General features: G+C 41.4%; 1 protein-coding gene across 1 annotated transcript; it reads left to right on the top strand.

Moving 5' to 3' along the window:
- The first annotated feature begins 814 nt into the window (after window positions 1-814).
- On the top strand, window positions 815-22440 carry CALY (calcyon neuron specific vesicular protein). Its single transcript, XM_075841822.1, has 5 exons — window positions 815-980; window positions 6978-7114; window positions 15846-15962; window positions 18837-18950; window positions 22037-22440. The coding sequence occupies exons 2-5, from the start codon at window positions 6992-6994 to the stop codon at window positions 22229-22231; spliced, it is 549 nt and encodes a 182-aa protein (XP_075697937.1). The 5' UTR covers window positions 815-980; window positions 6978-6991; the 3' UTR covers window positions 22232-22440.
- Window positions 22441-23397: the final 957 nt, after the last annotated feature.

Here is a 23397-nt window from a genome sequence, read left to right as displayed (position 1 = left end):
GGTACAACCCCTTTAAAATGCACTCACACGCTGCCTTGTAAAAACTACATTGTATGCCTATGTGAAAAATGTTCCCCAACTGAGACAGATTCCTCTAGTTCTTCGTTGCGAAATAATTTTCCCCATAGACATACATTGTAAAGTTTTCTGCAGTGTATGTTTACGCTGCGGAAATACAAAGCAAGTACGCCACATGTGACAGCAAATTAAATAGTCCAAATGCTATAACTCCAGGTAGGTCTCATTTAAAGATGCCTAAGGGTGTATTTACACGGTATCGTTTTGCCGCTTTTTTTGCTGCGTTGCCGAGAACTGCATAAAAAAACGCACCGTCTGATTAATAAAGCGAGACAATCTTTCAATGATCGTGTTAGGGTAAGTAGGGTGACAATAACACTCATAACCAGCAGTTCAGCAGAAGGTATCTCTGACCAGCTCTGTGGTTCGTTACCGAGACTGAAAAAAACACAAATGGCCATCCCTCTAGCTATTTGGTCCCCTCCCCAACCTCCAGTAATTGTGGTCAGTTGTGCCTACATATGAATAATGTAATATCTACATATGAAGAGATTCAGATCTTTCAAGCATTTACCAGCAATATTATTGTTTGTTTGTTTTTGCCTTTGTATTTACTCTGTGACCCAACTGGGAATCTATTGACTGCTTGCAAGATATGATCGAGCATTTTATTACATAATTATACAGTAGCATGTTACGTGACACTGCAAATTTGCTGCATAAATAAGGCTGCACATTTTTATTTCTCATGCAGGCTTTGCTATCTATGTCAGGATTACGGAAACCATTTTCTCTAAGCCCACCCTTTGGGAGACAGTCTGAGAAAGCGTCACCTAGGAAACCAGGCTTCGTCAGATTCTGCACAGACACACACACACACATACATACATACATATATACATAAATACTAACAGGAGCATCCGAACCTCCACAGCGGCTCTCTCATCATTCCGGAGTGAGAGGTAATCATTGGGTCGGGGTGGTCTGCTATAACCCTTTCCCTGCCAGTCATGTTATAAAGTATCCGTTTTGTTTTTTTTCCCTATGCAAAGACGTTGCCTAGCTTGATTAGGGAATTCATAGATTGCCTTTTGTGAGTTTGACCTGGTGCTTAGGTGTTGGCATTAACCCTATCTTATTTATGTTTACCGGTATTTCTGATGTGGGTAAGCCCCCTCCATATGCACTAAATACATTTTAGCGTTATTCTTATACCCTTCTCTTTTTGAGAAGAGGTAATGGCTTTATGTAAATTTATGCTGAGATATGGAAGCTGGGGTTTGACAATGTTATTTTATATGCAAAATATGGGTTATAGATGAGGAAGCAAAGAATTATATAATATGAACAGAATGTCTATGTGATAACACGACATTATATGGGAGGGCACGATAGGGGATATTGGTAGCTGTGGTTTTGTTTGCGTTGGCATTGTCTCTATCTGCAGTGTTTACATAGTTCTATATATCATGACGTCATCCTAAATCAGGTATGCCTTTTACTAGTGCCATAACAGGCACGCCTCATTTTCCAGTTTTCTACGGCCACAAAATATCTATTGTTGTCAAATGTAATTATGTTGCAATAATTTGCTGAACGCAGGACAAATAGAACACGGAACATGGCAATTGGTTTAGATCACTTCAAATATGTGTTAAGGCCCTTTTACACGGGCACATTTTTTTCCAGGTAAGCGAGCACTGATAGACAATACAGCAAGTCAGTCGACACTCGTTTCCTCCATTTAAACAGAGCAATGACGGGAACGTATGTGGACGAATGATCGTTATTATAATTGTTCGTCCCCATACATTTGCATCTTGATGGCAGCACATCCTCGGTTTACACAGGGAGATGTGCTGCCGACAAGTGACCATTATTTTGGGGTCACATAAAAGATCCAATCAGCGGACAAACAAACGTTTGCTTGTTTGGCAGCTGACTGTCCTGTTTACGCAGGTTAATGATTAGGAAGAAGTGTTCGTACGAGCGCTCATTCGCCCGAACATCGGCCCATGTAAAATGGCATTTACTGACTCGAGAAAATAATATTGGGGCAGATTTACTAAGACTAGCGGTTCATACGCCAATCTTAGATTTCTATCTGCTGGAGTAAGATGCAACAAATTTATTAAGATGTGCACGCCTATTAATTAATTTGTCGCATCTTCGGCTGTCCGTACGACACTGTGTGATATCTACTCCAATCAGGGGCTTCCGTAGATTGGCGTAGAAAAGTTAGTTAATTCTCTCATAGTCTTTGGCTTGTTGGATCATAGCTGATTAGTTGCTTACTGTAGTTCACCATTATGCACAACTTATATGAATTCATAATATAACATAAATTATTTTTTTTAAATGTATGCCTTTGCAATGCCTTGAAAACAAACATATTTTATTATAAACTAAGGCTCTGTTCACTGGTAATGGGGTCTATTGTGGTTTCCGTCTGACTTTCTGGTCTTGACACTAAGAATTAACCTTCCGTTCATTAATGGGAGTTATGTGTTGCAAATTTGCATATATTCAGGATGAATAAAAATCACAGACCAAAGTCCTTAGTTTTTAATGACTTGCATGACCACGTTACATATTCATTCACATATCTTTTAGCATGCGATCGTTGCTCATAGACAGTAAAGTCTAGCACAGATATCTTGTAGCCTTTCATAAGCTTTGGAGCAGAAAACAAAAGCGCAACAATTCAGTGGTGTCATGTCCCCTTTTCTAAGGGCTATTCCATGCAACAGGATCCATGCAAAAGTATACTGAACGGTAGCCTATGGGTGACCGATGTCTGTGACGCATGCCATACAGCGTGCTTTTCAATTGCTTTTCATGACGTATACGTTAAATGGAAGCCCTAACAGGGTGAAGGATAGTAAAAAAAAAAACAACACCCAATTAAGTAACAAGTATCACAAGGTGCCATCCAAGAGAAGAGAATAAAGAATAACAAAAAGAAAAACAATTCCAGGACATAACCAGCACACACTAAGATGGAAAATATGGTATACATTTAATAGGAATTTCATATAAATACCATTTCCTGGCTAATTCCATAAACTAGTTATACAAAAAAAAACAGTGCATTATTAAAAAGGACTGCGTAAGTCACCTGGCCAGCTAATTCTAAAGAATCACGAATACCACTGATATACATGCTAGCAATTGCATTGGAATTAAATCCTCCAATATAAACGACATTGCATTGTGAAACCCCATTAATTGGAGCTTTATAGCTGCAGTGCAAGAGACATAAAATTTAGGTAAATGTCTATCATAAATCCAGGATGACAATAACGACCCAAAATGTCCCACTAAATGTTTTAACAAAAATGTTCCATGTATAGATGCAGTTTGTGCACATAGATGGCAGATAAAATATACTCATCTATTTGAAGATATCTTTATGGGGCTCCATTGATTTTTATGTACATCCAGCAAAGGGTCTTTATTCCTCCCATTTCTTTTTTTCTGTTTGATTCTCCAAGTCTAATAGAAAAGGCACCATCTCGCTGCGGCTTTGGTTCACTTTAAATCTTGCCAGACACATGACATATATACCAGTTTGAACAAATAGCGTCAGATCATAATGCTGAAACTTGGATTGTCTCCAGTCATACCCGGGAATGTGGCAAATGTTCCTGGTTATCAGCGAGGAGAGGGAAGGTGGAAAACCTCAATTGTAATATAATTGAAATATATTATACATTTGCAGTGGATTGTCCAGATTCATCGTACTCCATGCGGGAGAACCACCTAGGCCACATGAATCTGGACGAAAAAGGAGAACCGCAGGGATACAGAAATGCTAGAGCATAGGTAGGAGACCGTGTAGGTTAAACGTTGGCACACGGGGGTTAAAATCTTCACAGATGAGAGTATTACGGCTGAGAACCTGTGTCAGTTGGTAGGAAAAACAAAACCAACCACTCAATGAGCATGTGGTAGGTGTGTGCTCAAGTTAAAGGGTCTAAATAAGCAACCACCATGGTAAGTCTAAACAAGCATCTCCTATGGCAGACAATAATTACATACGCAGAAGCCAGGATCGGGTAGCGTCCATGTTAGTCCTCTTACATGTGAGCTTCATATAGATCTCTTGCGGCTTTTGTTTCCTTTTCCTGTGTTGAAACAACGGACGTCACACGGACTCATGTACTTCAATGGGGCCGTTCACACGACCATTGTTTCAACGGAGCGTGTGAAGAGTCCGTGAAAAAAAATAGGATGTCCTATGTTTTTGCGCTGCATGCATCCCTCCAAAGACTCTAGTCTATGGGTGATGCGTGATAACGCGGGCAGCACGTCTGAGGTTGGCTACGTTCGTCTGAATGTAGCCTAAGGCTTAGGGTAGTTATTTTCTAGGATTTTGATAAAAATCAGCTAAACAGTTTAGGCAAGGGATTCAGGTTCTCCCTTTAATCTCAGATTGTTTTGTCGTCCTCTGTTGTCTTGGTTTTCCAGTCAATCAATAACTGTGTTGAGATGGTTGTGAGAAGTAAAGAAGTTAGATGTGGTGGCCTCAGTGTAGGTGACAATATGGGCTTGTGTGGATTCTGGCTGCTGGCTGGTAGCGGATAACAACACTAAACAGGACAAACAACTGGATAAAGGGCTGATAAGTGGTAGCAATAGCTGGCAGGAGCGGGACCTGCCGCCGGCTTTACAACAAGGAACCATTGTATACCTACACATGCTCAGACCCCCACCCAGTAAAAATAGTGCCTGGTCAACTCTGTCCTGAAGACCAGAGAGAAATATATCAGTCCCAGTATCATTGAAATGCACACTGTCAGGCCTCATCAACTGCTGTTGTCGCCTTCAAGTTGGCGATGACGTAGAACCACCCCGGAACGAGATCGGACAAATCTGGAGATACAACTGTTAGTGGTACGTCTGGCTTTCCTCACTGCTTCCCCTTCCCGAGCACCCTGTGTCACGAAGGGTCTGTGGACCCACTAGGCCGTACCGCCTTGGCGGTAAGGCAGCTAGCCAACAGGGACCAGGTGATTGTCTATAGTTCCATAGGTACCTGTGGCAGCTCAGACAGCAGCAGGGCAGGCTCGGCTGGGACTTAGGTAGCAGGCAGACGTCAGGCGAGGTGAAGCAGGTCAGACGTGGATGTAGCGCAGCACGATTTTGGCACAGCTCCGTGCTCGACCAGGAAGGTATGGATTGCTAGGAAAAGGAACTGGAAACAAGTATAGGTACAGGGACAGGGACTAGAACAGGAAACACACTAGGAGGCCATCACATAGACAAACTATAGGGAACACAACAACGCTCAGGCATAGAACTAGGTGGCTGGACCCCTCTTATAGTGCAGGGTACTCACGGGTCAAAGTTCGTCCATGAGGTCCGGTGCACGTGAGGCCCCTTTAAGAGGGGGCACGAGCGTGCGCGCGCACCCTACGGGATCCGGCAGAGGTGAGTGGACGCGAGCGCTGGCATCTCCTGAGGAGGAGGCTGGAGCCAGCGCTTGCCGACTCGTGGCTGCGGCTGTCAGGGGGAGGTTGGAGCTGACAGCCCGCAGCCACGGACATTACACTCTGCCACACCACGCAGGGGATGATCTTAAACCATACTAGTACCATTCCCGATACCATTCCGGGGCCCCTGGGAAATGTAGACACTCCAAAGAAAATCTCTTCATGTCAGAGCGCATAAGAGTATAAATATGTAGATCATTGCCCCCCCTTCTGCGTGGATAACCAGGATGACAGAACTCCTTTACCGATTTTCACCACTTCAGAGAGGACAAGCCGCAGATTCCTCTCCACCACTATCCACCAGGTGCTTGAGAAACATTGGAACAACCTAGTTGTATCCTGCAAAGGATCTTGTGTGCATCTAATACCAGTCCGCTATTGCGATCTGTTGTCAGCCTATACCCAGTTATCCATTACCAGTCTGTATACAGACTGCTATTGCTATGTTGTCACCCTGTATCCAGTTATCTGCTAACAGCCTGCATCCAGTCCACTATTGCCGTCTATTGTCAGCCTGTCTCCAGCTACTCGCTCCGTGCCTGTGTCTAGCTATCCAATACCTGCCTGTGTCCAGCCACCTGCTGTCTGCCTGTGTCCAGCTATCCGCTATTCACATGTGTCCAGCGATCCGCTGTCAGCCGCTATCCATCTACCAGCTGCCAGTCTACCTCCTAGTGTAGGTGACAAGCCTGAAGCTGCCAACCATCAACATACCATCTGCCAGTGCCTGTTCCTGATCTGCTGGGACAGCAGCTACTCTGCCGCGACCACCTCAAGAAGTAGCGACCTGGTAGCCTACCCGCAGCGAAGACCAGATCAATGTATAGGGGTTAGAGGGTGATGACTGGGCCGACTATGGTATTTCCTAATGTCAGTGGCCTCTTTCAGCAGGATAATCGGCCTGCCACACTGCAAAAAAAAATTCAGGAATGTCCGGCCCACGGAGACCCCACTTCGCAATTTACAGGACCTAAAGAATCTGCTGCTAACGTGTTGGTGACAGATACCACAGCACACCTTTAGAGGTCTTGTGGAGTTCATGTCTCGAAGAATCAGAGCTGTTTTGGTGGGACAATGTTATGCAGGTGGTATAAATGTTATGGCTCATCCTCTTTGTGTGTATACAGTATGTATGTATATATAAGAACATACAATATATGACAAGACATAGAAACCAACAAACAGTCCCAATGTGTTTCGCCTTGCAACCTTGGGTTTATCAGGGGATCAGACAATATTGGAGAAAAGTAGACTTAGATAGCATCGATAAGAACATCAGGAGGTCTTTACTATATAGATCCCTCTAAAGCTAGTCCCACTGTTGAAATGTCAGAAGATATAACACTGTTGTAATGATAATGGAAGATGCGGTCATAGTATATTCTAGAGAATAGGGTTTTGTTTTATTATTTCAATGTGTATGTGAACATAGAAATACTATTATAGTTTTTTGTTTCTTTTTAGCTGTACCAGGGACCATGGTACAACTGGGAACCCGCTTGACAGAGAAAGGGGACAATGAACAAGGCCTGGGTGAGGACAAGGTACCTTTGATAGCACCTTTAGATGTCAACCAACTGGAGCAACCTTTTCCTGACAAGGTTAGTTATACATGGATTGCTTTATTTTCTGTACTACTCTTCTTTCCCCTTAAAGATTCACGTTTAAACATAAAATTCTTAAACTAAATGTTGTTTTATTTATCACTAACAAATAAGTAAAAATAATACTGGTTTTGCTCATGATTTATTCCCTTAAACCATTCTGTTCTGCCAACTATTGCCCTGTTGCCAACCTCCCTACTCTCTCTAAATTCCAGAAACACCTGGTTTAGAGCCGGTACACATCACGTTTGTGCCCTACGTTTAATGTGTACATTGGTCTCCGTAAAGCTAATATACGTCAGTATACCTTTTTTTTTGAAGCATCAAATAGCATAGTAGACTATGCTATTCCATCCTGAAGGATCCCCCCAAAAAAGGTATACTGCATGGTATACGTTTTTTTAAATTATGGAAGCCTGACATCACTGTCTATATATATATGGACAGAGTCCCTGTCCAGAGCATCGGAAGTGCTCTTCCCGTGGTTTTTGGCCCTGGGGAAGCTCCAAAGCACAAATTTTTAATGGCATGAGAAAAATCACCTGTTCTTAAAGCATCCTAAGGCTTTCCGTATTCCCTCCAAAAAAGTGTGGCCAGGGAGTACAGGTGCCCAGGTAGATATGTCCCCAGTGTGGCATTTCTTTTTCACCCCTCCAGACTACCCATTCTTCCCAATCCACAGGCTATCCACACAGCAGGTCAGTCAAGGCCATGTAGACAGTACGGCCATGCATTATGATCTCATTGTTGATTGTGAAACACACACACAATAGAATAAAAAGGCTCCCAGCTCCAAATCTTGCTACCCCTGCACAAGAAGGATCACGTCATTTTTGGTTCACAGATCCTTGGGACTAGCAATTCTTCCTCCCCATCCTAGATGGCTTTAAAAAAGGCTTAGATAGTTTCCTAGAACAAAAAAGTATAAGTTCTTATGTGTAGAAATGTTTTACTTCCCTTTTCCCGTCCCTTGGTTGAACTTGATGGACATGTGTCTTTTTTTCAACCGTACGAACTATGGTTGCCAGAGGAACTTTGGCTCATGCAAGTGTAAGTGCTGGTGCAAGGCAGAAATTCCTGTCCTGCAAAATGCAATACACCGCTGTTGTATCAACTTAATATTCACCAAGCTAGATTATTGGTGACACCTTACTTTCAGTTCCAGCTAGTGGATTCTGACACTTTCCACAAGTTCATAGCACTAGTTGAGCCAGGGTGGAAGATCCTCACAATGCCGCTATTTCTATAATCAACCATGTTGCAGCCGTGAGGTAATCGCTGGATTTGTTCTCTGCCCAGATGCAGATCACCTGTGACCCATAGAGATGGGACTGTGGACAGGGACAGTATGTCTGTTACAGCCACATGGATCAATCTAGTGCCGGTGTACACCAGCCAAAGGTACAGTTTGCTCCACAAACACAAGGGAACTGAGCTGGTGAGGTCTCCACAGATGACTTAGCAGACCTGCTCCTAGTTCACAACGGCAATTCACCTCCTTTCTGCCACTTCCCTCACACCATCTTTCCATAAATGACAGTGAGGCGCTGCCATGCCATGCTGTACCCGCTTACCCCTGATTAAGCTGTGCTAGGACGCAACAATACACGTGGGGCAGATTCCAGGCTGCAGTCCTCTCAAGTCATGAATACTATTGCTTATATGTAGTATATATCTACATACATTATTTTTCTATTACTTTTGGTCATATGTATATTTTTTGTAAACCCCCTCGGTCCAAAAAATACCTTTTTTTTCTGGAAACTTCTACAAGCTCTCATGATGTCACATTGTTGAAGCCAAGGCTTGTCCTTGGTGCTTACACATAGTTGTTTGGTTCTTTTTGCACTCTCATTGTTTGTACTTTACAGGTGTTATAAATCTAAAGTTACCATTTAGATTTACTAGAGTGAGAGGAAGAAAACAGATCTTGTTGTGGCACTGCTACACTTCAAAGCAGATAAAACCGTGGAATGGAGTCACGTAACGAAAAAATGATTTATTGATAACAGTGGCAACGTGTTTCAATGCAGGACTAGCATCTTCCTCAGGCCTTCCTGGAAGGCCTGAGGAAGATGCTAGTCCTGCATAAAACAGTGACATGGGTTTCAGCAGTGTGTCCTGTGTCATCCAATCCTCCAGAGGGGATGTACATAGTCCCACATTATATCCCGCAAAGACCAAAGAGCATGCCTAAGTTGAAAGTATCTAAACCGCATGTGGGAAGGAACTTCGTATTTAGAGCTAATTTGTGCGAAAGTGACTACGTTGTCATTCACAACTACATCAGCCAGCGTCCGAACTCCTAGAGCTTCCCAAACACCAGGATCATGGAGTCTTCGTACATGTGCTAGAAACTGGATTATACCAGAACAGTGTCGCAGGTGATCACATTACCCAGTCATTGCGGAATAGCAGAAAATACATCTGCCAAACTTTCAAAGTAGTGTTCATTGGAGTTGAGAAGTAACCTGGAGGGGGGTCTAATATATATATATATACACACTACCGTTCAAAAGTTTGGGGTCACCCAGACAATTTTGTGTTTTCCATGAAAACTCACACTTATATTTATCAAATGAGTTGCAAAATGACTAGAAAATATAGTAAAGACATTGACAAGGTTAGAAATAATGATTTTTATTTGAAATAATAATTTTCTCCTTCAAACTTTGCTTTCGTCAAAGAATGCTCCATTTGCAGCAATTACAGCATTGCAGACCTTTGGCATTCTAGCTGTTAATTTGCTGAGGTAATCGGGAGAAATTTCACCCCATGCTTCCAGAAGGCCCTCCCACAAGTTGGATTGGCTTGATGGGCACTTCTTGTGTGCCATACGGTCAAGCTGCTCCCACAACAGCTCTATGGGGTTGAGATCTGGTGACTGCGCTGGCCACTCCATTACAGATAGAATACCAGCTGCCTGCTTCTTCCCTAAATAGTTCTTGCATAATTTGGAGGTGTGCTTTGGGTCATTGTCCTGTTGTAGGATGAAATTGGCTCCAATCAAGCGCTGTCCACAGGGTATGGCATGGCATTGCAAAATGGAGTGATAGCCTTCCTTATTCAAAATCCCTTTTACCTTGTACAAATATCCCACTTTACCAGCACCAAAGCAACCCCAGACCATCACATTACCTCCACCATGCTTGACAGATGGTGTCAGGCACTCTTCCAGCATCTTTTCAGTTGTTCTGCGTCTCACAAATGTTCTTCTGTGTGATCCAAACACCTCAAACTTCGATTCGTCTGTCCATAACACTTTTTTCCAATCTTCCTCTGTCCAATGTCTGTGTGCTTTTGCCCATATTAATCTTTTCCTTTTATTAGCCAGTCTCAGATATGGCTTGTTCTTTTCCACTCTGCCTTAAAGGCCAGCATCCCGGAGTCGCCTCTTCACTGTAGATGTTGACACTGGCGTTTTGCGGGTACTATTTAATGAAGCTGCCAGTTGAGGACCTGTGAGGCGTCTATTTCTCAAACTAGAGACTTTAATGTACTTGTCTTGTTGCTCAGTTGTGCAGCGGGGCCTCCCACTCTGGTTAGAGCCTGTGTGTGCTGTCCTCTGAAGGGAGTAGTACACACCGTTGTAGGAAATCTTCAGTTTCTTGGCAATTTCTCGCATGGAATAGCCTTCATTTCTAAGAACAAGAATAGACTGTCGAGTTTCACATGAAAGCTCTCTTTTGCTAGCCATTTTGAGAGTTTAATTGAACCCACAAAGGTAATGCTCCAGATTCTCAACTTGCTCAAAGGAAGGTCAGTGTTATAGCTCCTCTAAACAGCAAAACTGTTTACAGCGGTGCTAACATAATTGCACAAGGGTTTTCAAGTGTTTTCTAATCATCCATTAGCCTTCTAACACAGTTAGCAAACACAATGTACCATTAGAACACTGAAGTGATGGTTGCTGGAAATGGGCCTCTATACACCTATGTAGATATTGCATTAAAAACCAGACGTTTGCAGCTAGAATAGTCATTTAGCACATTAACAATGTATAGAGTGTATTTCTGATTAATTTCATGTTATCTTCATTGAAAAAAACTGCTTTTCTTTCAAAAATAAGGACATTTCTAAGTGACCCTAAACTTTTGAACAGTAGTGTATATATATATATATATATATATATATATATATATATAAATATAAATATTGTGAGTCGGCGTCCCACTTGGGCTGCTGTTTTGGGCAGTAACGCACACGGAAACGGAATAAAGATCAGCAGCGGGTACTTTTTATTTGCACCAAATAAACAGATTCTTCTGCACAGGGCTTCTCTCCACCGGGTAAAGCAACAAACAAAACAATATAACTTATGGAAAAACAATATGGAAAGTCCTCACCCAGTAGCAGCCCCCACCTAACCGTGCAAGTGTCCTTTGTTAGGTGTTCGTTGGAAGCAGAGTCTCCCTGGAGGAAAACCACACTTCTCCCTATCACACTGTCAGCTTCCCTTTTAATCAGGGCAAGCTGACACTCAGAACTTCTAGAACCAAAACCTGGAGTGGAGGTATGGGAATGGCCATCCCACCCAGATTCTCTGTAGCCATTCCTAAATCCTGGACCCTGAAATCCAGTTTAAAAACCCCTGCTCACCAACTAACTTTGCTGAGCAACAAACTTCTCTGAGATTTACACCACTGAGATAAGAAGTCTCAGTGGCACATACCTACCCTCTACCAGTCTTCCTACTGACTGTTTACTATATATATATATATATATATATATATATATATATCATTGAGTGATCGCTATGTCCCACCTATGGGCCTTTAACGGCTCAAACTTCGAGACCTAGCAGATGCGTTTCCTGAAGAATACTATATGGGCGCTTTTGTGTGGGATACTATATTGTATCCTTTTGAATTTATCATTAAGGCCCCTTACATGCAACCCTCAAGTATAAAGATAAAAAACATAAAAAAACTGGTTGTCCAGTGGCCCTAGAGGTCAATCTGCTGATCCATAAGGGTCCAAAGATGCTTATGGGAAACCACATACACACGCACACACACACACGCACACACACACACACACACACACACACACACACACACACACACACACACACACAATGCTTTTTAGAGGATAGACTGAAAGACATGGCTATCATACACAGTCGAGTCACATCGTTATGACCACCAGCTAATATCCAGAGTAACCGCCGTGTGCAGCACGGACAGAAGCCAAATGGGCTGGGAGTGACTCAATAAGGTGTTGGTAGGTTTTCTCCGGTATCTGGAGCCACGCTGACTGCAGTGCATCCCACATTTGCTGGCGGGTGCGTGGTGGAGTATCCATAGAGCGAACAAGACAATCAAAATAGTCAGAAAGATGCTCAATTGGGTTCAAGTCTGGCAAATTAGGGGGCCACGGAAGTACTTGGAAGTCTTGGTCGTGCTCTTCCAACTACTGTCAGACATTTCTAGCCTTGTGACATGTCGCATTGTCTTGCTGGAAGATTCCATCTACCCCAGGGACGACAAACAGCATGTATGGGTGGATGTGATCTGCAATGATGGATTCATACCCAAATTGGTTCAGAGTGCCTTCTACTTGGATGAGTGGGCCAAGAGAATGCCATGAAAAAATTCTCCAGACCATCACACTGCCGCCATTCGCTTGTGTTCTTCCAGCAATGGTTGCAGGATGTTTGCTCTCTGATGTTTCTCGCCTGACACGCCAACATTCATCCATTCGAGGAAGCAGAAAATGTGACTGATCGGAGAAGGCAACCCTTTGCTAATCATTGGTTGTCCAATTCCGATACTGTTGTGCAAATTGAAGCCTCTTATTCCGATGCACCTTTTTTAGCATGGGAGCAGTGGCAACCCATCTGCTTCAAAGCCCCATATGCAGTAGGGTTCGCTGAACTGTTGTTTTAGACACACGTCTGGTAGCCCCCTGCTTGATTTTCACAGTGAGCTTTTCCACTGTAGCGTATCGTTCGGCCCTTGCGCATGTTCGTAGCCGATGTTCACCTCTCACATCAATGGCACGTGGTGCTCCGCAGATTCCGGGTCGGTTAGTCCACTCACGATACACTTTCACCACAACAGCATGCGAACAGGTCACAAACTGCGCTGTGTGAGAAATACTGCCTCCCTTGGCCTGAAAGCCAATAATCATCCCTTTTTGCAACTCTGATAAATCACCCTTTTTACCCATGGCATCAATGAGTGATATGTGATCAGACAGCCTATTGCACACCTTATATACCCACCAAGCCAGCCCATGACAGGGTCGCATTATAATGTGACTCGACTGTGTATTATAGCAATATACAATATATTAGAGACACTCCGTCTACATCACTTGAGAAGGATTTATGAGATGTTGGTGACAAAAGGGACTAAATCCCATTTGATTCCATCTAGGGGGAAGACATCTTCCAGCTTGTCAAGGAATACTGTAGAGCCATTATGCACCAATCTGAGTTTTGCAGGGTAGACCACGGATTAGGGGATTTGTATGGCCCTCAGACGTCTTTTGGCTTCCGTAAATTTCTGTCGCTTTTTCTGCACTTCCAGAATGTACTCCGGAAAGACTCAAAAATCCTAAGCAGCATGCTTTAGAGTGCTTTGCTTCCTCGCCAATTCTAGCAGTTTGTCCCTGTCCATATAGTTTAGAAACTTAGCTATGAACGGTCGCAGAGGCGCACCAAGTGGAGGGGCTCGAGTTGGGATGCGGTGTGCCTGTTCCACACAGATCTAGGAGAGGAAGCATTATGCCCAAAAGCCGTCTTGAGTGAACCCTCCAAAAAGGCAGCAGGATCAGGCCCCTCCAACCCTACAGGGAGACCAACAAAGCAGATATTGCAAATGATTCTCCATATCATCGCAATGCAGATTGTTTACATTCCAAATTGTCAACTTTGGATCTAATGGGGGCAACCACATCTTCCAAATCAGATATGCTACATTCAGATTCAGTAGCCCTTTTATGAAGGGTATGGACACCTGCCCTGAGGATGCCAAAGTCCATCTAGAGAGTGTCTGTCTTTCCTGTGCACAGTACAAGACTCAGTAATAGCTCTAAGAACATCCAGCATGGGCAGTTCCGCAGGTGACTCAGCGGAGGTATGAGGAGGAGGAGTAGAGGTATCAGGAGGTCTGGACGTTGCAGGTTCCAGTCGCAGCAACAGCTTGAAGAACAGTCTTCTCCAGTTTGTTAGTGATTTTAGACTGCTTTGAAGGAGTCATCATAGGTCTAGACAAAACAATCATGTAGATGTAAAAGCAGTAGAAGGAATTAAGACTAGTGCACAAATAAGTATAATCAAAGGAACACCAGCATGGGGAGAGAGTCCTCCAGGAATTACGGCATATTCAGAGAAACATGACCAGTTCCCCACGGGAATTTATACAAACAGCCAGAGAGCAGGAACACCGTCAGGCAGGGGTGTAAGAAATAAACAAGGAGTCCAAAAGGTACGTAGGCTGCAGTATTCAAACAACGTACAGATGTAGCCAAGTTTATCTGGACTCTGATAACTTGCTGCAGCGTGATATCACACAACAAAAGCTATTGAAAAGTAATTGAAAAAGTCAAATTTCTTGCCACTGTGTATTTAATGCCTTATTGGTCAAGATAAAGATGGCTACATTTGTATTTTTGACCCCCAGAGGGTCCAGAATAAACAGTACATTGGCTTAGCAGCGATGGAGCCACCAAAATTTAGGCCGCACCTTCAGTTACTGAGTAGGCCACACTAGGCTACAAAGTTGCACACTGGGCCAAGTCTGTATTTCTCCAACAGTCAGCCCCCAGGGGATAGGCAACCTCACCAGAGGTTAACTGTAAGCTCAGGCCCTCAGGGGTGGAGGAGGGGTTCAAAACAGACAGTGGTAACGTGGGCTGCAGCTCGTAGTGACAGGTGAGTACAGGAGCAGGAGGCCAGGGAGCAACACAGAGACCGCGGCTTACCAGGAGCCGTAGGCCCCAGCAAGCTGCGTCAGGCCAAATGCACAGGCCGCAGGTGAGAGGCTTGCAGGAGGCAGTAGATATGATCTGTAGGGCCTCCAAGGTATCCAGGAAGCTGTGGTGTCGGCCATGACCGTGCTCCACCAGGTGTAAATTTAGGCTACCAGGGGAGGTAGGCTGCAACTGCGATGACTGCCAAACCGATCAAGAATGGTCTCAAAATAGTCCTCACTGCTGGCCAGCAACAACCCAGGGGTCGAGTGGTGGATGGATATCGCTGGGAAGGAGGATTACCACAGATGAGCTGTGGAGCTCCTCTGTAGTACGTCCACTCGCTCTGAGCTCAGTCCATGCCCCTCTGAATAAGACTTCTGCTGATGGTTTTAGTCTACAGTTTGAGTCTGATCTTCCTTTTCCAATTGTACCGTTTAATCCGCAGGAAAAAAAAAAAAGTTAATACAGACTCTGGACAAAACTGCTAGAGAATTTAACACAAAACTAAATAAATATTATTGAGGAATAGAAATAGCACAAGGTACAAACTAATACGTCAATGTTTGTGGCAGTTCCACCTTGGCACTGCTCTAAGTATTTGTGGGAAGTCTTTTTAGAAAGAATGCACAATTGCTTTTACCCTGGCAAACAGAAGTTAGAATTGGTAGATGCTTTTATTTCACAGGTAAGGAAATAAAGATAAAGAAATAATTTATATACTGTGACCAATACAAAAACCCATGTTGTCCTAAGAATTGTGATCGTTTGGTAAATTCTTGCTAAATGATTTTGGACTTTCTTCCATTAGCTCATTGTAAAGACAAGAACTGAGTATCTGCTTCAGCAGAAGAAGAGGAAGATTCATGTTCCAGGCATAAAGAGACTGAACATCAACCTTTATGATGAGGTTTCCGAGAAAGTCAAGGTAAGTAAAAATAAATTTTGTCCTTCTTCACTTCACCTAAAAAAAAAACATAAGAGAAAGTAAGACTCTTTAGGTTACATGCACAATGAAAAAATATGAAAAACTGGAAAAAAAAAAGTTTCATAAATGTTTTAGGCTTGAGGAAAAAGTTACAAGAGAAATATTTTTTTTTAACAAATTCAACACTAGTAAAATAAAACCATTATTTTCCTCCATAGGCCGAGTAGCAGAGAGCAGCTGTCATGATCCGCTAGGGTACATTCCTTTTGATTGGAGGAAAGTTTGTTCATATATATAAGAAAAGGGTTCATTACAGAAAAAGTTTGATCATCTATCCTGATGGTCTCAACAAATACATAGAGTTGCGGGTAATAATATTTTTCATGGACAAGTTAAAATTACTTTTTCCAATGTATTTTAAAATCAATGCTTCATATTCTTCCTTTAAAAAAATGTTGCTACAGAACATGTTGACCCTGTTATTTAATTTTATACAGGTGATTTTCTCACGCGTTTTGTTTGGTCACTGGTCCAAGATTTTAAATGGAAAAATGCAATTTTTTTTTTAACTTAACGTTTTAGTGCATGTGCACCCAAATACTACGTAGTAAAAGAGAATTGTTAGAAAGCTGACAAAATTTGAGGTTGGCAACACTAATGTAGACACATTATTATATATTTTACCGAAATAACAGACATTTGTTGCAAATGTAATAAGACTCTAGACCAGAAAGATTAGCCAAAACAATTTAGTGTCCTCTGAAACATGAAACAGCAGTGCTATCGCTTTGTCCCAATAAATCTATGGCAGTTATATACTATATACTTCGGACTAATATAGTAACCTTTGTCGTTATTTGCTAATAAATATCTCGCATCTGTTGGTGATTGACACTTCTGTGGTCTAGGGCGAGCAACATCACCGCGATTTTCGCATTGTTGGACACTTAAATATCGCTGCAGACATATTGATATCTAAGGGATGAAGCAAAGACGCTTTTTGTCTCTAGTAGACCACGGCAGTTAGAGAATCGCGTTGCTTGCTATAGCAACCTTTAAATACAAATGTAATGGCGATAAACACCTCTAAACTCTCTTTTCTTTGTTCAGGGTTTTTTTTTTTACCATAAGTAGAATCCTTTTATGAAATGTTTATAAATTAGGATATATACCGGGTTTATGAGAATCGCTCACCATTTTTTATACAAATATGGATGACCTGTCTGGTGAAGGTCGGAGGACTAGTGCGAAACGCGCTACATTTCTTTAATAAAAAATATTTTTTGGAAGAACCTGGTAGGATCCGGATTCACAGCCAGCATCGTCTGAACAGCTACAGTCAGAGTGTTTTTATGTAGCATTCAGTACATTTTTCTATATATGAAAAGATTCTGACAGATAGATGTCGATTGGTTTGCAAACAAAAGAATGGACAAAATAAAATCCCTATTTCACAATATTAAATTATCTATCAAAGAATAAATTTCAATGTTACAAAATGGACTAGTTTACAAAACGGTGTTTGGTGTCATTAACTGCAATTTAGTCTCATAAAAGGAAAGAATGTCAAATTTTGTGTGCAATATTATGGTTATTTTGTAAATTCTTACCAGGAGTGGTTCTACTAATATCTACTATATGTTTTTACATGTCCATCAAACAAAGGATATCTTCAATCATAGTTTAGTAAGCAGGTACTGGAGTAGCTAACCAAACATCCATTGAATTCCTTCCCTGGGCTCAGCAGGGATATTTTGAGACACAGGGATGGAAATAAAGCCAAACTTCTGACTGGCAGTGAAGAAAAGATTGCAATGAAATATAGAAACCTTGATAGATGAAAGTGCTGGGCAGCATTCTCTATCAAGGTATGTTCACCCACCTGAGAACTGAAAAAAAATCCCATTTACACAATGCAAAAAAAAATCTGTACAATTTTTAAAGCATTCTGCAGCATACCCTACCTGTCAAAAAAGGTTTTGCTGTCCCTCACCATTGAATTTGTAGGCACGATATAAGTAATGTGAGTATAAGTAATAAGTATGTTGATAACAAAGTACTATTATTATGATCTACTGCTGAGAGGTACCTAGAAAAGAAAACTATGTCGAATTTATAAATGTGACAAAAGTCTGCAAACTTACAAAGTGATTTTGTTTCCTTTAGGTCCCCTGCACACGCTGCATATATTTTTGCATTTATCTGATTGGGGATGTTTTTGCAGCAAGCGCAAAATCGGCAGCATTTGCATATACTATTTGTATATTATATGTTTGACAGCTCTATCCCATCACCAGCTCTAAAATGTCAACCCCTTGTAGTAATGTTTTACTTTTCTATCCCTCCCTTTTAGCTCATTGCCCAACATTAAGTGGTACCACATCCCTTAAAATGATAACTCAACGTTCAACAAACTTCTGAAATGTCATAGTGACATGTCAGAAGTTTTGATTGGTGGGGGTCCGAGCACTGGGACCCCCACCAATCGCTAAAACGAAGCAGCAGAAATGCTTGTGTGAGCGCTCATCTGCTTCACTTCTGTTCGACTTTATCCGGAAATCCATATATCGGTGTACGGACTCAATGCAAAGTCTATGAGCCTGTACTCCGCTACATCGGCTTTCCGGAAAAAGCCGAACAGAAATGAAGCAGCTGATCACTCACACGAGCACTTCTGCCGCTTCGTTCTAGCGATTGGTAGGTGTCTCAGTGCTCGGACCCCCACCAATCAAAACTTCTGACATGTCACTATGACATGTCAGAAGTTTGATGAACATTTAGTTACCCTTTAACACCTCTATCAAACATATTAATATTCTCATTAGTTGCTTCCAAAAATACTAATGAATTATGCAATCTTTGGCTCTCCATCAGCTGACTGGCCTGATCCTGATCACCATGGTGTTCCTCGCTTGCCTATTGATGTTGGTGATGTACAAAGCTTTGTGGTATGAACAACTCACCTGTCCTGAAGGATTCATTTTTAAGGTATTGTTGGACAATGCTTATTTTCTTATAGCAACTGTAAGATGAAATATAAACTTAATGAAGACAAGTAGAAAACCAAGTGTTATATAGCAATAAACAGTTAATTTTGTTTTTCACCAAGCTTCAGCAGAAACTCAGTCAAATTTTTTTTAAATACTTACAGTAATCCATATGCTGGCATGCAGAAATATGCCAGTATATTGTTCATAATTGTTAATAAAAGTGTAAAGTTAAAAGTTCAATATAGGACAATAAAATTAAAATTTTGTATAAATAAAGAAAAAATACACATCGGGGTATGAAAATAAAAAAGTTATACAATTCGGAATACTGAGACAAAATAACAAAATCGTCCTTGAACCCAAAAATGGTACAATCCTTAAGGGGTTGAAAAAATTGTCTAAATGGTAAAATTTTAGGTAATTTAGCAAACACATGCTAAAAGTTACGTATAAAGTCGACAGGTGTCTGATTTCCACTGCTTTCTGGTCTAGGTGCAGAAAAAAACACCTAAAAGGGGGCAGAGAGCTCCCAGTATTAACAGTATCATGTGCACAGTGCATACAGGTGGCAGGTAGCGGGAGGTCTGTGTGATGCAGCTTCAGCTAATAGCTACAGAGCACTGAGTGATATCAGAGAAGGGAGCATAGTTTTTAACAGTAACATGCAGCTAAATGCAGTTACCTGGGGTTTTAAGGACCAATATTGTACAGAGCACCTTAGAGACTTGCTTTGGGGACGGAGCGGATACAGAATTGAATCCTAGGGGGTGCGGAAAAATAGCGGCGTGTGATGCGGCAAATTCATTTAGTAAATTCTTTATTTATATTTTCAAATAAAAGAAAATGCGAGAAATAACATGAGGGGAGGGTAAACATAAAATCTCTCTGTTCCATAACTATAAGGCGTATTCACACGTAGCATAAATACTGCATAAAATCCGCAGCATATTAAAGTAGCAGCAAAGTGGATGAGATTTGAACAAATCTCATCCACACGCTGCCTAAAAAATAGCTGAGAAAACGTCTGTTGCAGGTGTTGTGATTTTTGTGGCGGAAAAGCTGTGATTCCGCCGCAAAAATCGCAGCTAAAAAAAAAATACAATCTCGTACTTACCCAGAACTCTCTGCTCCTGCGTCCAGCTCGAACTCCAGGAATGACGTTTCATCCCATGTGACTGCTGCATCCAATTACAGGCTGTAGCGGTCACATGGGATGAAACATCATCCCAGGAGGCCGGGCGGCAAGACATCAGGGGGACGCGTTGCCATGGCTACGGAAAATTATAGATTTTTTTCGTACGGAATTCCCTGCGACATCCAGAGTGTATACGCTGTGTGCTTTTACGCATCGTATCCGCCCTGTGTGAACTATGTGGAATCTAATGTTAATATATGATGTAGATGAAAATGTTATGTTTTTGAATACTAAAAGTTACATTGTGCATACAGATATTCATATAATTAAAAAAAATAACAAATTTCCATCTACATCATATATTAGCATTAAATTCCAAATTGTTCCTGAAAACATAAATTGTGTTTTACAGGAAAGGGTCTATTCTATTAGATTTTAATATCTCCGTCCAGTTATTCCAGATTCTAAGATAATAATTGTAGCTATTTTTATATTCCATCAATTCTTTCATATGTTTTTATTGTATTGACTTCTGCTAACCATTCTTTCATCGAAGGTATGGTAGCGTCCCTCCAATATTTGGGTATTAGTGCTTTCGCTGCATTGATTACTGTAGATGTGGTATTATCCATTTATGATTTAAAATTTTATGAGTTTTTCAAATTAAGGAGAATCAATTCGGTGGTCAGAACAAGGTTTGGGACTCCAGAAATGTATGATTTTACCGATCTTATCCAAAAAGGGTCTAATCAAATCACAAGTAAACCATAAGTGTGATATGTTGCCTATGTTTGAATTACATCTCCAGCAGTTCAGGGAGAAATTCGTGTCTATCCTGCGTAACAGTTCTGGAATTTTGTACCAGCGTGATACCACAAATCATCTCTTATATTCTGTTTGATATGGAGAAAAAATGGACATTTTTCAAATCTTTTTAATTTGTAATGGGTGGAATTTAATATCGAATTATTTTTCCCATTTTATAATAAAGGAGGGTTTCTCTCCTTCACTTGTTAACAATTTATGTATGTTCGATATAGCATGGTTTATTGGAGTAAATTTGGAAATAGATTCATAATATTCTCCATAATGGAATCAGTAGTCCGGTAAATATAAATTGATCGCTCCTGTGATCATATTATATTCCTGGTCCGTGAAGTAGAAGTCTGGGTGTAAATTCCGCAGTTTCTCTGAAGTGATGATATTCGGATTTCTTAAAGGATGTCAACCGGTAGGGCCTGTTCACATCACGTTTGCCTTTCGTTGGGCCTTTCCGTTCATCTGTTCCGTCAGAAGAAAAGATGAACTGAAAGTATCACTTCCATTTGCATCACCATTGATTTCAATGGTATTTTTTTGTTTCAGATTGCCTCCGTTCCATTAGGTTTCCGTTTTTTCATGGAAACATTAGCGTAGTCGGCCGTAAATTATTACAACAATTCTGAAGCAGCTTGTCTTAGAACTCTCCATTGTGCCTTTCCTCTGTTATTCTTACTAGAAATGTATGAATAATTTGACAACTGGGTGTTACCATTCTCCTTGTCAAAGGAGAAAGGTCACTTTCCAATCATTCCGATCAGTATTTGATTGTCACATCCTATTGACAAGGGGAATGGTAACACCCAGTTAGTCCTGGACTACACAGTGACTCCCTAAATTAATCAGACCTTAGATTAGACCCCTAGATTTATCAGATCCTAAATCAGCCCCCCTAAAATTATTAGATTTGGGAAGGTCCAGTTGGGTCATGATGCTTATTGTAGGTAGCAGTTGGAGAGGGGGGTGGGTTTACGAATTAAATCCCTTATATTAAACTTGCACAATTATTGTTAGCATTTTTTTATATTTTGTCATTATATAACGTCAATGAGTTTATGATTATTGTTGTATATGAATGGAAAAATTGTAATAAAATATTGTTTCATTTAACTGCGCATTTGTTCTTACAGCACAAGCACTGCTCTCCAACAGATCTGGAAATGTATTATTCACAACAAGAAGCCGGACCACGAGGTGCTCTCTACACGGCCATAACACAGGCCAAGAAGACCCTCCCAGACTTGCCATCCCCCTGGCTACCAGTCATCAATGCTCTAAAGGAGGCAGAAAAGGGCAAAAGAGAGCTAGGCGCAGCTCAGCAGTGAGTTTATAGAGTGAAGGGTTAGGTGGGAAGTCAGTGAGTTTAGGATATTATTTGGGTAGGGGCTTATTTTTTGGGGATGATTGGAGGGGACTCTATCACTAATGCACTAATCTCTCTCTAACATATTAGCATAAAAAATGAATAACAATCAATCAGTTTAACATAGTTAATCTTGGAGTTGCAATAAAATTAAAACTTTCCCAATTAAAATTTTTCATGTCTGGGTTTAATTTTGGCTTTGGCGTGCAAACTTTGCATTAGCTTGAGAGCAACATTTGGTATTAACCGGCGGTATTGCGGCACATTATGGGCAAAAAATATTTTTTAAAAATATTGTTCAGCACTTCATTGAAATGCAGCTGACCTGCTTTGTCATGGCACAGAGGCTAATTTTTTTCCTTAAAAATCGCTTTATTGACAGACACCAAGGCCAAACATACAGTGTGATGTGACGCAACGCAGGCTTGGAAGAATTTGTAATAAATGTTTATTTGCTGTGCTTAGCCGAATTGTATAGTACGCAGCACAAGCATCCTTATGCTATACATCTTGCACTATACTACACTTGCATTCTTCTATGCAAAAAATAAAAAATGGTGTTTACAGTCAAAAGCATTAAATTCAGTGATGCAGGAAGAGGAATGAGAAAGAGGAAAGAAGAAAGGAGATCACAGCTAAATTTAAATATGGACACAGATTTGAGAAGAATCATGAGGGGCTTAGAGAGTATTACACATAATATGCTTAGAAACAGGGCACCAACATACAGTATCACACAGTGTGATACGGTCTGCTGGGGCCCTGTATCTAAGCCTATCATGTGTGATATTGCCTTCTGAGGTCTGTATCTAAGCCCATCATGTGTGATACTGTCTGCTTGGGCACTGTATCTAGGCCGCTTAGGTACAGGACCCCAGCAGAGATTATCACACATGATAGTCTTAAATACAGGACCCCAGCAGAGAGTATCACAGTGTAATAGATAAAGTAGAAAAATCGAGTCACTCCCCGATGGTTGCAATAAACTTCTGTTATTGACTGATCATGGTTTGAGAGATGTGGAGTAAGCCTATGGCCGTTTCGCGTTAGCACACGCTTTTTCAAGGGCCTTGAAAAATCGTGTGCTAAGGCGAAACGGCCGTAGGCTTACTCCACATCTCTCAAACC

This window comes from Rhinoderma darwinii, chromosome 11 (assembly GCF_050947455.1).
Source record: "Rhinoderma darwinii isolate aRhiDar2 chromosome 11, aRhiDar2.hap1, whole genome shotgun sequence".
Lineage (NCBI taxonomy): Eukaryota > Metazoa > Chordata > Amphibia > Anura > Rhinodermatidae > Rhinoderma > Rhinoderma darwinii.
The sequence above is the reverse complement of the archived record's forward strand: the minus strand, read 5'-3'. Positions and strand labels throughout refer to the sequence as shown.